Below are 13,795 nucleotides of genomic sequence, written 5' to 3' on the forward strand. Positions count from 1 at the left end.
TACCCATGTGAGCGCTTAAGTATCATTATGGGATGCTATAATGGCTCAATTCTAAAATTATCAGAGTCCATGTATTTTCCGTTTAAAAAATTTCTCAAAACTGTCCTTTCAAAAAAGAAAGTTAAAGATATGCTACAGGGTATATATACATTGGTAAGGAAAAGTAATAAAATATTCTCCTTGATGAAATATGCAACTATGTGATGATATTGTGAATTACTGATTATATATGTAGAACGGAATGATCATGTTAAGGATGTTTGTGTTTGTTTATTGTTATATTTTTTAAAAATTTAAAAAATAATAAAAGATTAAAAAAATTCTCCTGTGCACTCAAAGAAACTGTTCACCTAAAAAGATTTTGATTTTCTTTAAAAAAATTCATAACCTAAAGGAAATGTATTGTGACTTAAGAAAAAACAATACATAGAAACCTTTAAAGGAAACCAACTCTTATAAATATTTCTATTATAATCCTCAAAATTAAACACAGCCAAGACAGAATATATCCATCGACATCAGAGCTGTGTTTCTTTATTAACATAATAGGAAGGCAGTAAAAAAAAAAAAAGAAGCCAACATTAGGTAGAACAGCAGATCAATTCGAATGTTAGCTAATTAAAGCCTTAGAATTGGAAAAAAAATTAACCTTTCCCACTGAATACCTGAGACCACCAACTAAACTCATTCAATTCCTTGCTCATTTAAAAAGTGTTTTCCGACTAGCTGATTGAGCTGTATTGACGGCAACGATTACCAAAAAAATTGTGGAGCTTATAACCAAAGTGTATGTGCAATAACCAGAAACAGTGATGAAACAGATGAGCAAGTGGATAAAAACACACAGCAGCTTGCAGGCCAAAGGAACATGGCTTTATTTACTCACAGAGGTGTACCCTGATGCATACTCTGAGAAATGATGGGCAGGGGTGGGCACAGGGGAACAAAACGGACTTGCTTCACCCCTGCTTGGCAGACTGACGCCCTCTGTATCTTCACAGGATCTGCCCTGGTCATGATGTCTTCTTACCTCTCCCCTCAAATGAGCAACAAAAGAACAGCTGTGTTTCTACCAGTCAGACACGTGATTACTAAAAAAATTATACATACCAGGGAGGACCGGCTCCAAGTGGGTTGGCGTCTGATGGGAGGTGGAGAATTTGATTGTCTACATGAAAAGTGGAAAAAATGGGGATAGTCGGTATTATTTGCCTGATGTAAGGAGGCTACATACATAGGAAAGGGAGAAGGGGAGAACAGATAAACTAGGTTAAGATTAAACCCAAAATACCATACAAACGCAAACATTGTTTCTGGATTACAAAACTAAGACCAATTTTTATTTCCTTTTTTATTCTTTATTTTCAAAATTCTCAGACCATATAATATTTTATAATAAATTTTACAAAGCAACATTAAAAGAGTGAGGCTTATTTCTGAAAAAAAATAGAGAGGGAAATAAGCAAGACTGAAAAATATCACCACGGGTACATGGATGTTTTTAATGCTACTCTCTGTCACTTTTTGTATGTTTAAAATATTTCATTATTAAAAAAAAAAAAAAAGCCAGAAGAAAAATATTTTTTAAAATGTCAACAAATGGAAATCCAAAATCAATAAAATATTTCTGAGTGGACTGTTGTAGGGTGAATAGTGTTCCCTAAAAGGGATGTTGAAGCCCTAACCCCCAGCATCAGTGACTGTGACCTTATTTGGAAATAGCCCCAAAAAAACGAGGTCATACTAGAACAGGGTGGGCCCTAAATCCAAAGACCAGCATCCTTATGAGAAGATCACGTGAAGACATGGGGACACAGAGACACATAGGGAGAATGGCACATGACGATGAAGGCAGAGGCTGGGATGATATGTCTACGAAGCCAAGAAATGCCAACAATTGTGGCAGGCACCAAAGACTAGAAGAGGCAAGGAAGAGTTCTTCCCAGGAGCCTTGAGATGCAGTACGGCCCTGGCCAACAGCTTGATTTCAGACATCTAGCCTCCAGAACTGGCAGAGAACTAACTTCTGTTGTTTTAAGCCACCTAGTTTATGTTAATTTGTTATAGAAGCCCTAGGAAATAAATATGATGACCATATAAAGGAACTTTTCATTAAGAGAACACATATCACAACTATTTATCTGATCAGACCCTTTCCAGAATGAGAACCAACCTAGATTAAGAAAAGAAAATAAAAAGTAGAGATAAATACAAGCAGGGACTAGAAGTTTATTGAATTCTTGAGAAATGAAATCTAAGGTGCCTTAGAGCATTAGGTCCCAAATGTCATTACACTTCCCCCTGTCCTCAATGAAATCATTAAAACTAAACACTAGGGCATGTAGCGTTTTACATAAACCTAAATTTCTTCAATTTAAAGGACACTCCATATACTGAATTTCATCCTTCTTACCTTTTTTTACATGATGGAGACAGAATGCTGGACTTCTTAAAATGCTTGGCCAAATACCGTATTCTCAGAACTATGTTCAACACCCTACCCCACCCTCAATTTTTTCTCCCAAAGTCAAGAAATATGTGAACCACTCCTGACAGCTATATCTCAAAATGACAAGCAGGAGCTCTGTAGGAGCAGAAAAACCAATGATGGGCTTTTAGAGATCAGAGAAGGCTCGTAAGTGAAGAAGGATGCTGTTAAAATGATGCAGATTGCACCGAACTCCAGCGGGATACCCTAGGCAGCCTGTGCTGAGCACCTGAAACTGTAACCTGAATATAATGTGGACATGGAATGTAGGTGCACACTGCAGAGAGTCCTAGCTTTTAGCACCTAAGAGACTGTGAACCTTCCATACATGGTTAAGAAGAAAAAAGGAATGGTTTTCACAGAAGTAGAAAGGAAAATCAAAATGACTTCGTTTTCAGTCTAAGAAGTGTCCACTAGCATCAGAAGAGGCCACGAGAGATATAAATATTTAATCAATTTCCTAGGAAAGACATTTGCTGAGAAATGGTTCAACGAGAAGACTACAGTAAAGTACACGTCTCAAAAGGTTTTTTGGTTTTTGGTTTTTTTTTTTTTTTTTTTTTTTAATTTTCCCTACAGAAGTCAACTCTAGAATGCCTGTTAATGGCAAAGTCGCCCTTTTGAGTCAAGGGCAGCAGCAGTGTAAAACTGCACGGAAGTGACCAACAGGGAATATACTCAAAAGAATGGTAGGCGAGAGTGTGTCTAAAAGAAAGACATGGCTGCTTAATTTACCATGTCCTGATCAGCGCTTCCTCTGATTTACATTTGCAAACTTCGCTGGCAGGCCTGACACTATCAAATACACTTTTAGACCCCGACGGTGACCAATTTGCAGTGACTGGTTTGAAATAGCCTCCCTCGTGTAGAGAAAAAAGTCTGCCGTGACCCGATGATCCACTTCTAAAGCAGCCTCATCCTTCAGCAGGAAGTGCGCTAGGACAATACTTTCCACAGTCTTGGATGTGTCCACTGGGGGAGTGGAAAAGCAGTTCTTCTTTTGCATTTACAGCCCTGAAGCTCTTTGAAACAAAATTAAACACCTTGGGCTCCCAAGCTGCTAAATGTACTCTGCTGAGGAACGTCTTTTGAAGGCAACCAAGGTAAAGACGACGTGGTGTGAGCCCCAGCACGCTACATCTGAGGTCAGGTCACATTTACGTTCCCTCATCAGACTCCTCTTTATTGTCTTTATTTCCAAATTAAAAAAAAAAAAAAAAAAAATACACATGGATTTGTGACATCTATTAGCGTCTTCCAAGCCTTCCTCTAATTACCATGGCCTCTCATTTCTCGTCAGATGACATGACCCAGAAGCACATGCAGGGTAAGCCAACTGTGTAAGTGAGACGGGGCTCAGGATGACAGGAACGTCTTTTCTTTCAAGTTGGCTCGTCACTGTGACACACTTCTGAACATATTCCACTTCTGACACGAAGAGGCACCCTGGCAAATTGGGAACTGCTCGGCTCCTCCGAACTCATTGCAGAGTGTTGGAAAGGAACTAATGTGGGCCAACCAGTCCAGGTAGCTGAGCATTCACGGTCAAATTTGCAAAATTATTTTTCTCTCCAGGCGCATGAACTACGTTAGACAGACTTCACCGTAAGAGTTCTTTCATTCCTGCCTGGCTTTAGCTTACTTCTTTAGCTTCTATGAAGAACAGGGAAAAAGAGTGAATGGAGAAAACGATCTACAACATCCCTAAAGCACGTGAAGGCAATCCGACAAAGTCATCGAATGAGAGGGTGAACTGAATGTTTACTTACTCGGTGCAGATTTTGTTTTGTTTGTAGAACTTGTGCCGCGTGGCAAACAACCGAGAGATATATTTGGCATTTTCAATATCATCCTTGAAAAATAAGAGAGAAAAATAAACATGTGTTTGACTATATAGGCATTTTGCTAAGATTATTTCTGAACAGGGACACATTCCCCATTCCCTTCATTTCAACCATAAAATAGCACACTGGGCTGGTAAACCCACCTGCTGAAATTCAGCAACAGCAATGCCTACCGAGCACAGCAAAGGAAGGCAGACAGTGCTGTCTACTGAAGAATTCTGTAAGTTCAGGGTGCTGGGATTACACCGATGAACTGGCATGTCCATAAAATTGCACACCAAGTGCTTAAAAATAAATAAATGAATCAAAGCAGAACGTGGAATAAACACCAAACATCATTAAACTGGAGGTAGCAAGATGCACGGATGGTCCTGGCTCTCAGGGAAGCATTCAAAAGAAAGTCAGTTACTCAGCTTAGACTTGAGCTGTGATGGAAAAGAAAAGCCAGGTCATCCAGCCAAAGAAAATGCACCGCAATATAGGGGTTTCCTGATGGGGGCTGTAGCTAATGTGCAGAGGGACATGCACGCCAGGCAACGCCATCCATCCCAGGGCAGGCAGACTGAGGAGCTCAGAAGTCATCTGGGAAACCTGGCATTTTGAACAGGGTATTTCACTAGCACTATCCCGAAAGGGGGAGTGATAACTCTGGAATCAGAAAGCATCTTTTCAAGAGGCATTTGTTACCTCAAGACACGGAGCGCAAGGAAAGAATATTAAGAGGTGGAAAGTCAAAGAAGAAGTTGCTTTTCAGACCCTGCCTTTGTCCATCCACTTTGCTCACCGTGTGAAAGAGGGCGGTCTCTTCTTTGTTGATGAGTTCCACTAGAATAGTTGACTTGTTATGAGTGATGTTCCCAATATCACTCCACCTGGTCAAAGCAAATGCAACTGTGTTTATCCAAAGATGTTCCATGCATATATGATTCAGCATCTCAATGCTGAATCTCTTTTTACAAATTTTAATTTCAATTTATATTTTTAAAAGCTCAATATTCCTTCTATCAAAACAAAAAAGTAAAGAGAATGAAACTAAAATTTCTATTTAAAAATACCGACATATCACTACTCATCAAGTACAATTTCCTTTATAATTAGCTGTGACGAAAATATGCAAGGGATTTTTGCTGCCGTGTTTTGTTTTGTTTTCAAGTTAAACTGACAAAGCAATTCCCATGTTTTGCTACATGTTAGAGGAGAATATTATTAAAAATGCATGTGAGTATCCAGGTATCTCAACTGAAGAATCCACAACAATTTTATACTGCAACATGCACCACAGATTTATTATGCCACCTAAAGAAAATTATCCTAGAGTACTCAATGTATCTACTTGTGATCTAAACAAGCAGGCAATCAAGCAAAGAAAAATAACCAGACTTCCCCTTCCCTTTCCTCATGAAGCACCTTATCTAACATGACATACAAAGAAATCAGCATCAGCTAAGGGAAAAGATAAGCTACTCTCCCCATTCTACTTGGAGCCAAGTTCTAACCATCTTTTACTACTACTTACCCTTCACTATGTGCCCCAACCCGCAATTCCCAACCCACTGCCTTTTCACTCCTTTGTGGTTTTGACAATTCTGCTTCTCCCATCCTTTGCTTGGTTATTTCCTGGTTACCCTTTACGACTAGCCCAGGAGTCACCTCTTCTGGGAAGCCCTTCCTCAACGCCAACATTCAAGTGCCAAGAGAGGTACCTTCTACTCTGCTCCCATAACACATAGTGTAGTCCTCTATCACTCACCACCCAATATTACAAGTTTTTGTTTCTGTGACTTGATACCTAATTAGACCAAACTAGGACACAGGCCTCAGGCCCCATGTAGGAATTCTGCCTTCTTCATCTTTGCATTCCAAGCACGGAGGCCAAGTACTTGGCACAGAGCAGATACCCAATAAATGTTTGCTGAAAGTATTAAAGGTAAAATATTGCTTATCTATATGGAGTGCAACTTTTATGTCAAGTCTCTATGGTAGACAAGGGATCTATTTTTGCTCCTACGTTAGAGATGTGGCAATTTAGGCACAAATGAAAATGACTTACTTCACTTGTCGGGAATGGATGAGGTCTAGACCTGTGGTTTCCAGATTTTCCTCCAGTCACCTTTCCGTCATACAAGTCTAACTGTGTTTAAGTAAATCTGCTGGGGCAAGACTCTCTACAGGGGTTCAGCACCGTCCGCTGCCCCACTTAGAATTCCACGAGATCGTATCTAGACGTACTCATAGCTACATGATCTTTGGTGAAGGTTTTTGGACATAAGAGATATTTGGTTTCCCCTGGCTCCATTCCTTCAGATCAACTGCCAAAAATCTGGATATAATCCTGTCCCCACCATATGACATCCCCTAGTGGCATAATGAACATGAGCCTATAATAGAAGTAAATTCCCATATTGCTGGGGGTTTTGATATAAATGCTAAAGAAAGGTCTGGAAGCAGTTCCTAAGGAAACTGCAAAATCACTGAGTAGATTATGCTCAAACATTCAAATTTCTATTTTCTTTTAATAAAAGTCTTGTCTATCCTCTTCTCTAGGCACAAGGAGAAACTAAAGCATGAATTAGATATAGAGAACTGTGTGGGGAAAAAAATGCCTGAATAGCTTTGCAATAGGCATAAAAATTTATAGTTACACTTCTGCACATATTTGTATACTATTATCCAATTAATTTATAATTTGGTACAAGTACATAGAATTGACTCTGAATATGTCCAAAAGTAAAAAAGCTTATCGTATAGCCTCAAAGATCTCTCTTCCCTCTCCTACCTCAGTAGTGTCTCTATTCAAAGGGCAATAGAAAATCATAAATATAATGGCAGGGTGGGGACCTAGGGACATAACAACCAATCAGGAATCTTGTTCAGAAAACTGTCTCAAAACGACCTGCAGTAACTGCTGATCTAGATAATACTAATACTTGGCTGGCCAAGATTCATTTCCAGAAGGTGGGCTGTACTTCGCCTTTGAGAGCCATCTCTGATCATCTGTCCTGGGCACATAGCTCTGCCTATCAGATGCACACACAGGAAAGCTGTTCTTCCAATAAGTAATGGACCAAACTGCCCTTGCAAAGGAAAGCATGCAGTTTTTCAGTGCATTGACATGATGATGAAATCTATGGGCACCAACACAAAGCAAGCTCACTGGCAGGTTACAGAGGGGACACTTTGCCACATCCCTACACTGGTTCCACTCCTGTTAACTGGAAAAGAGGGTGAAAGTGTCAAAATAATATAGCCCCCAAAACCTTTAATTTATGATGATAATAAACTGATGCTTTATTTTTCCCCCTCGAAAATAAACAAAACTTTATGCCTTTTGTTTCTTTTTCCCTATGGACCTCACTGACACTTCCACTAAGATGTTGAATACAAGTGATCAAAAGAGGCATTCTTGCCCTGTTCCCTATTCTAGAGGGAGAACACTCAGTTTTCACCGTGAAGGTAGGATGTGAGCTGCTGATCCGTGTAGATGCCCTTTTCAGGTTGGAGCTCCTTTCTACTCCTAGTTTGCTGAAAGTTTTTCTTGTGAAAAATCCTCAAAAATCACTTTCACCAATAATCCTCTTTGGTTGATATAAAATTTGTTTTCTCTCTTTTAGCATGAGGTTAGGGAGAAGGTCAAGGACAATGCAGAGAAGCCAGTTTGGATTAAACAACTGGTCCTGCACAGGCTCCACAAAGATAATCAGTGGGAAACTAAAGGGTCACTTCCAACCAGACTCATATGGAGTTTAGTTTCACTCTCTTTTGGTTTTGGAATCAGATAGGAAAGAAACCTTTGCTCCTCCCCTAACAGGCCTCCAGGAAAAGTGAGGAGAATTTCTTCATAACTGCTTAAATCCTGCCTTATCTGATTTGAGAAAAATCTCAACTCTGGTTCTTAAATCTTCTGGAGAACTTTGATACTCGTTTTTCCCTGAGTCCCTTGAGAGCAAAAGGGAGGAAGAAGGGAAGGGGGCAGGGAGGGGTTGGCGGTGCAAAAAAAGACTACCTGTATATTAAGGCTTGTCTTCCAATTCTGTTTCTCACGAATATTCCCATGAAGAAAATGCCAAGGTGCACCCCATTTCCATGATTGTCCTGTGTAAGATCAACAAAAGACACTTGTGATGAAACAGATCCCCAGCAGTCTCGCAGAGCCAGGCACCTGAGGGAAAGCACACCCCGTTTCTACCCAGAACTGGAATAAACCACAAATAGCATCGTGGCCACAAGGCAACCAGCTGTGTGGGGCCAGGTCCTGAACGGACTTAACTGGACTGCTCGTCCTAGTGGGTCACACGTTTTTTCCTTTTTTTCTCAATTTGTCACATTTCCTATCAAGAGAGAATTTCAAGCATTTTCTCAAGTTTGTGGAAAAATTAATATTTTCCCTTTCATGACTAATTAACATCTTTTCTCCTTTTGTTTTTTTAAAATATTTTGTATTGTGAAATGTAACATATATACAAAACAAATTTCAAAGTACATCTGTAACAAGTAGTTGTGAAACAGATTTCAGAGTTTGCTATGGGTTACAGTTCCACAATTTCAGGTTTTTTCTTCTAGTTGCTCCAAGATACTGGAGACGAAAAGAAATATCAATATAATGATTCAGCATTCATACTCATTTGTTAAATCCTATCTTCTCTGTTATAACTCCTCCTTCTGCTTTGATCTTTCTCCCACTCTTTAGGGAATTTGGGCTACGTCCACTCTAACTTTTTCATATTGGAAAGCAGTGTCAGTAATATGGAATAGAGGGAGGGAACTAGTTGATATTCTGGAGAGGCTAGCCCCTCTGCATTTCAGGACTTATCTGGCCAAAGAATCCATCTGGAGGTTGTAGGTTTCTAGAAAGTAATTTTAGTGCATGGAACATCTGTAGAATCTCAGATAGAGCCCTAGGTGTTCTTTAAAGTTAACAAGAATGGTTTTGGCAAACGGTGGTAATTAGCACTATCTAGATGAAGCTCGCATAAGAGTGGTCTCCAGAATAGCCTCTTGACTCTGTTTGAACTCTCTTTGCAATTGATACATTATTTCGTTACATTTCTTTTCCCCTTTTGGTCAGATAGGTATTGTTGAGTCCATGGTGCCAAACCAGGCTCATCCCTACGAGTCATGTCCCACATTGCCAGAGAGACTCACACCTCTGGACGTCATGTCCCATGTAGAGGGGAGGACAATGATTTCGCTTGTAAAACTGGGCTCACAGACAGAGGGGCCATGTGCTGGTTTGAAAGGATGTATGTTCCCTAGAAAAGCCATGCATGTTCCCTAGAAAATCCCATTTCATAAAGGCAGAATAATTCCTATTAAATACTATATGCTTGAAACTGTAATCAGATCATCTCCCTGGATGATATGATTTCATCAAGAGTGGTTGTTAAGCTGGATTAGGTGACAACATGTCTCCACCATTTGGGTAGGTCTTGAGAAGTTTCTGGAGTCCTATAAAAGAGGAAACATTTTGGAGAATGAGAGATTCGGAGAGAGCAGAGAATGCTACAGCACCATGAAGCAGAGGGTCCATCAGCCAGTGACCTTTAGAGATGAAGAAGGAAAATGCCTCCCAGGGAGCTTCATGAAACAGGAAGCCAGGAGAAGAAGCCAGCAGATGACACCGTGTTCATGATGTGCCCTTCCAGGTTAAAGAGGAACCCTGACTGTGTTCACCATGAGCCTTCTCACTTGAGAGAGAAACCCTGAACTTCATTGGCCTTCTTGAACCAAGGTATCTTTCCCTGGATGCCTTTGATTGGACATTTCAATAGACTTGTAATTAGGACATTTTCTTGGCCTTAGAACTGTAAACTAGCAACTTATTAAATTTCCCTTTTTAAAAGCCATTCCATTTCTGGTATAGTGCATTCTGGTGGCTAGCAAACTAGAACAGGCCCAAAGAAGTTTTCTGCAAATAACCGTTAGGGAAAACTATAGGTAGATTGAGCTTCTCTGCTACAGAAATAGGCTTCACAAGAACTAGCCTCAGGATCAAGGGCTTGACCTGTTTACTTGGGAGTCCCTAAAGTTTGAGAAGTTTCAGGGATTTCCTGGTGGTAAAGCTTAATAGCTGCATGTTATTAATGCCTTTTTAAACTCATATTTTATTTCTGAAATCTAAGTTATACATGCACATAAACAAGATTAAATATTATTTAGGGTTGTTTAAAAGAAACAAACAGCAGATACGGGCCCCACCAATTTAGCTCCCCCAAGGCAGCAGCTTTCACCTCTTAAAGCCCTTGTGAGTTTATCTGCTGCCATTGTGCTTGGCCCATTCAATTTAGAACCTAATATTCCTCAGTTCTGGGCTTTTTCTCAAATTATTTTCTGTTTCCTCTGTTCACTCTTTGTAGAACTCCCATATTCAGATGTTGGATATCCTGACCTGGTCCTCTAATTTTCTTATCTCCTGCTCCCTCACTTTCCATTACTTTGTTTTTTTGGTGAAATTTTCTCAATTTTATCTTCTGCCCTGTCTTTTAAGATTTCCACTTCTGCTATCATAGTTTGAAGTTCTGAGTGCTCTTATTTTCTGAATGTTCCTTTTTATAGACCTTATTCAGTCAAGGATGCAATTTTCCTTTTTCTCTCTGATACATAAAGTTAATGGGAGGTGGGGGACACTTTTCTTCTCCCTGCAGAATCTGTTTCCTCATTGTATTGGTCCCTGTCTCTCCTATTGGGGTATCACATAGCATGATGCTTGGCTATCTATTCACATTTGCAAGTGGGCTACTAAATGCTGCCTGGGAGCTTTGTGAGCGTGCGCATGCTTGTGGACTGCAGGTGTCACTATGGGCTATCTGAATGGGCCCTCTGTAGTGGAACCCCAGATGTCTTCAGTCTTAGCTCTTTCCTGTAGTCAGGTGCTTCCAATCTCCCACCTGGGAGCGCATAACCAGTTTGCCTGTGTTAGAGAGCTGAGTGTGAAAAAGGCTCAACATCTAGTAAGTGAACCTCTGCTCCATCTCCTGGTGGGTGGGAGGGAGGGAGGATCCGCTTTCTGGAGTGAGAGGGGGACAGCGGCCATGCACAGCTAGGCTTAAGACAGAAAAGAAGGACATCTACACTTCTCAGAATGCTTGATCGCATTTAAGACGCAGAGAAAACCAAGTCCCTTCTTAGTGTCCTGTTCTCAATCTGCCCCCAAAACTTACATTAGAACAAGAAGTCTTTGAACAGGAATAAAGAAAGGGTAAGGCAAATGCCGGTGACAAAAGCAGTGTTAGGAGGGAAAAAACTGAGGAAGAAGGAAGAAAACTACCTTGTGGTTGAAGAAGTTGAAAAGGTAAATTATTAAAAAGTGGGAAAAAAAAAAAAACCCAAAAGGAAACTACAGAAAAAACGCAAGAAAAGAAGACAGAAGACGTAGAGAAGGAGGGAAAAAGGAAAATAATGCAGAAAGATTTCCTTGGGCACTTTGCTGGTAGGTTCCTGCAAAAATCGGAAGGGGATGGAGGGAGAGTAATTCACCAGCTGGATCAACAGAAAAACAGGGGAGGGATGTCTGGGGTCACTGCACTGGTCAAAACTTAAGGGCTCTAAGTCCAACTTAGCAAGGGACCCACACTCCAGCCTGCAGCCTTCCCGTCCTGGAAGCACCCTCCTCATCCCGTGAGCAACTGGAAGCAGTCACACCTCTGTTTGTGGAGGACACAGGGCAGACCTGTCTGTAAATGGATTGGTACCCTTCTAGCCTGGAAAACTCTTCAGGAGCCATTCATGGAAAAGATCACACAAAAGAGAAACGCTCTTCCCTAGGACCCAGCCAGAAGACACCTTACTGTATTTGGTCAGTAAGCAGCCGCACAAACCCAACAGGGACTGCATCAGCACTAGCGGTCTCTCCCTGCATACTTTCCTCTCTGCTCTTCAGCTAGAACTGACCACATCCCCGGCCCCACTGCTGCTGCAGTCATCCCCTGGGTTTCGAGGAACCATGTGGTCTGTAGATGGTTAACTCAGCCATGAACAGATTCGTCAGAGACAGAGAGAGAAAGCGGAGAGGTACAGCTAAGTTACACCTGCCTGCAGTGAATCAACAGGCCCTGTTTGTCCAGTTTGGAGTAAGTATATAGGAGCCCCCTGAGGACTTTTCCCACAAAAGAGCCACCTAGAAAGCGCATCAGAGCCAAGCACAGCAGGTTTCAATACCATCTCAACTGCCCCTATTTTCCAAGGCTCCGAATTACTAAAACGAAACAAGCAAATGACCACCACAACAAAACCCCCAACTTTCAGCAATCTGGGAAGTCAGTTTGCTAGAAGTGGAGAAAAAGTTTACTCTGATTTTTCAATGACCCAAAATATCATGACTATATATGGGCTGCTGAAACGTAAGTGCGATGCAGATGGCTTCATAAGGCATTATTGCAAGGAAAATGGATTACAACCCTATGAAGGGCAGCCATTAGAGAAGCAAAAGAAAATTAAACAAATCTAAAAAAGGGCCATTTAGCCCTTTTCGCAAGCTGCGGCCACCCTGCTCGATTCTACTTGATGCACATGGGCAGTTCTCATTAAGGCAAATTGCAAACGTGCAACAGAGGGGGAACAGAACACTTATAAACCAGCCAGTGGAGCCAGTTTGGAGTGAAATGTTTGTGCTGAAATTGCAGGCGTCTCCCAAATTGCTGAAATGTGCCAGTTGCTTTAGGATTTGGATAAAACTCCATTTTTCGTAAAGTTGGTCAGCAGAGAAAGGAAAATGAACTTGGAAATGGGCTCAGCCCCATAACTGACCATGCACCATGACCCCTAACCACACCCACTTCAGGAGGTGTATTTGTTGCAAGGGACATGATGTGCTGTGACAGTTTCCTAGGCATAGTTTCCAGAAAACATCAGAAGAGCTGGAAACCCACAATGGAGGGCTCTGTAGAGCTGGAGAAATACAGTGTGACTGCATACAGGAAATGTTTCATTCCAGGTTACAAACAAATACCCCTGGATCAGTACAAAGGACAGAAAAGACAATAAGCATGGGGAAGAAAACTACACGTTGTCTTGACTACAGCACACCTTAATAAGCCCAGATGTGTGCTCGGATACCTTCAAGGCACAGGGTGGACTAGTATTCTGTATCCAGAACACTGTCTTAGAAATGAGATGTTTTGCTGAAGACCAAGGAAAACTTCAAATTTTCTTTACTTAAGAAAAAGCATCTGCTTCACGCAACGTAAATGGGACCTGCCAACTAATACCACTGAGCAATGAGAAAACCTAAGACATTCTGGCCCAGTGCCATCAAAACTGATGTTTCCCAAACAGCTGGGTCCTTCCGAGGAGGATAAAGCAAAGATGTGCCACTCTATATTACCTTTACAGGGAAGCTTTCCTGTCCAAACCCATCGAAACGTTCCACTTCATTGATGTACATGAGTTCAGCTTCCGCTGGCAGGATTCCACTAAAATCAAAATAGCATCAAAGGAGGAAATGGTTAAGGGCAACAAACTCAGTGGA

At 41.1% G+C, this 13,795-nt stretch overlaps 1 protein-coding gene across 3 annotated transcripts in view; it reads right to left on the reverse strand.

Moving 5' to 3' along the window:
* The window catches only part of PTPN14 (protein tyrosine phosphatase non-receptor type 14), a 201,612-nt gene that overhangs the window by 34,045 nt on the left and 153,772 nt on the right, over positions 1-13,795 (reverse strand). For all 3 annotated transcript variants that reach the window (XM_077157804.1, XM_077157805.1, XM_077157806.1), the window contains 5 exons: positions 13,652-13,739; positions 8,336-8,424; positions 5,117-5,204; positions 4,258-4,340; positions 1,111-1,168 (listed from right to left, as the gene is read on the reverse strand). In XM_077157804.1, coding sequence (XP_077013919.1) covers positions 1,111-1,168; positions 4,258-4,340; positions 5,117-5,204; positions 8,336-8,424; positions 13,652-13,739 — 406 coding nt within the window. The remainder of the gene's footprint in view (positions 1-1,110; positions 1,169-4,257; positions 4,341-5,116; positions 5,205-8,335; positions 8,425-13,651; positions 13,740-13,795) is intronic.

This window comes from Tamandua tetradactyla, chromosome 4 (assembly GCF_023851605.1).
Source record: "Tamandua tetradactyla isolate mTamTet1 chromosome 4, mTamTet1.pri, whole genome shotgun sequence".
In the NCBI taxonomy this organism is placed as follows: Eukaryota; Metazoa; Chordata; class Mammalia; order Pilosa; family Myrmecophagidae; genus Tamandua; species Tamandua tetradactyla.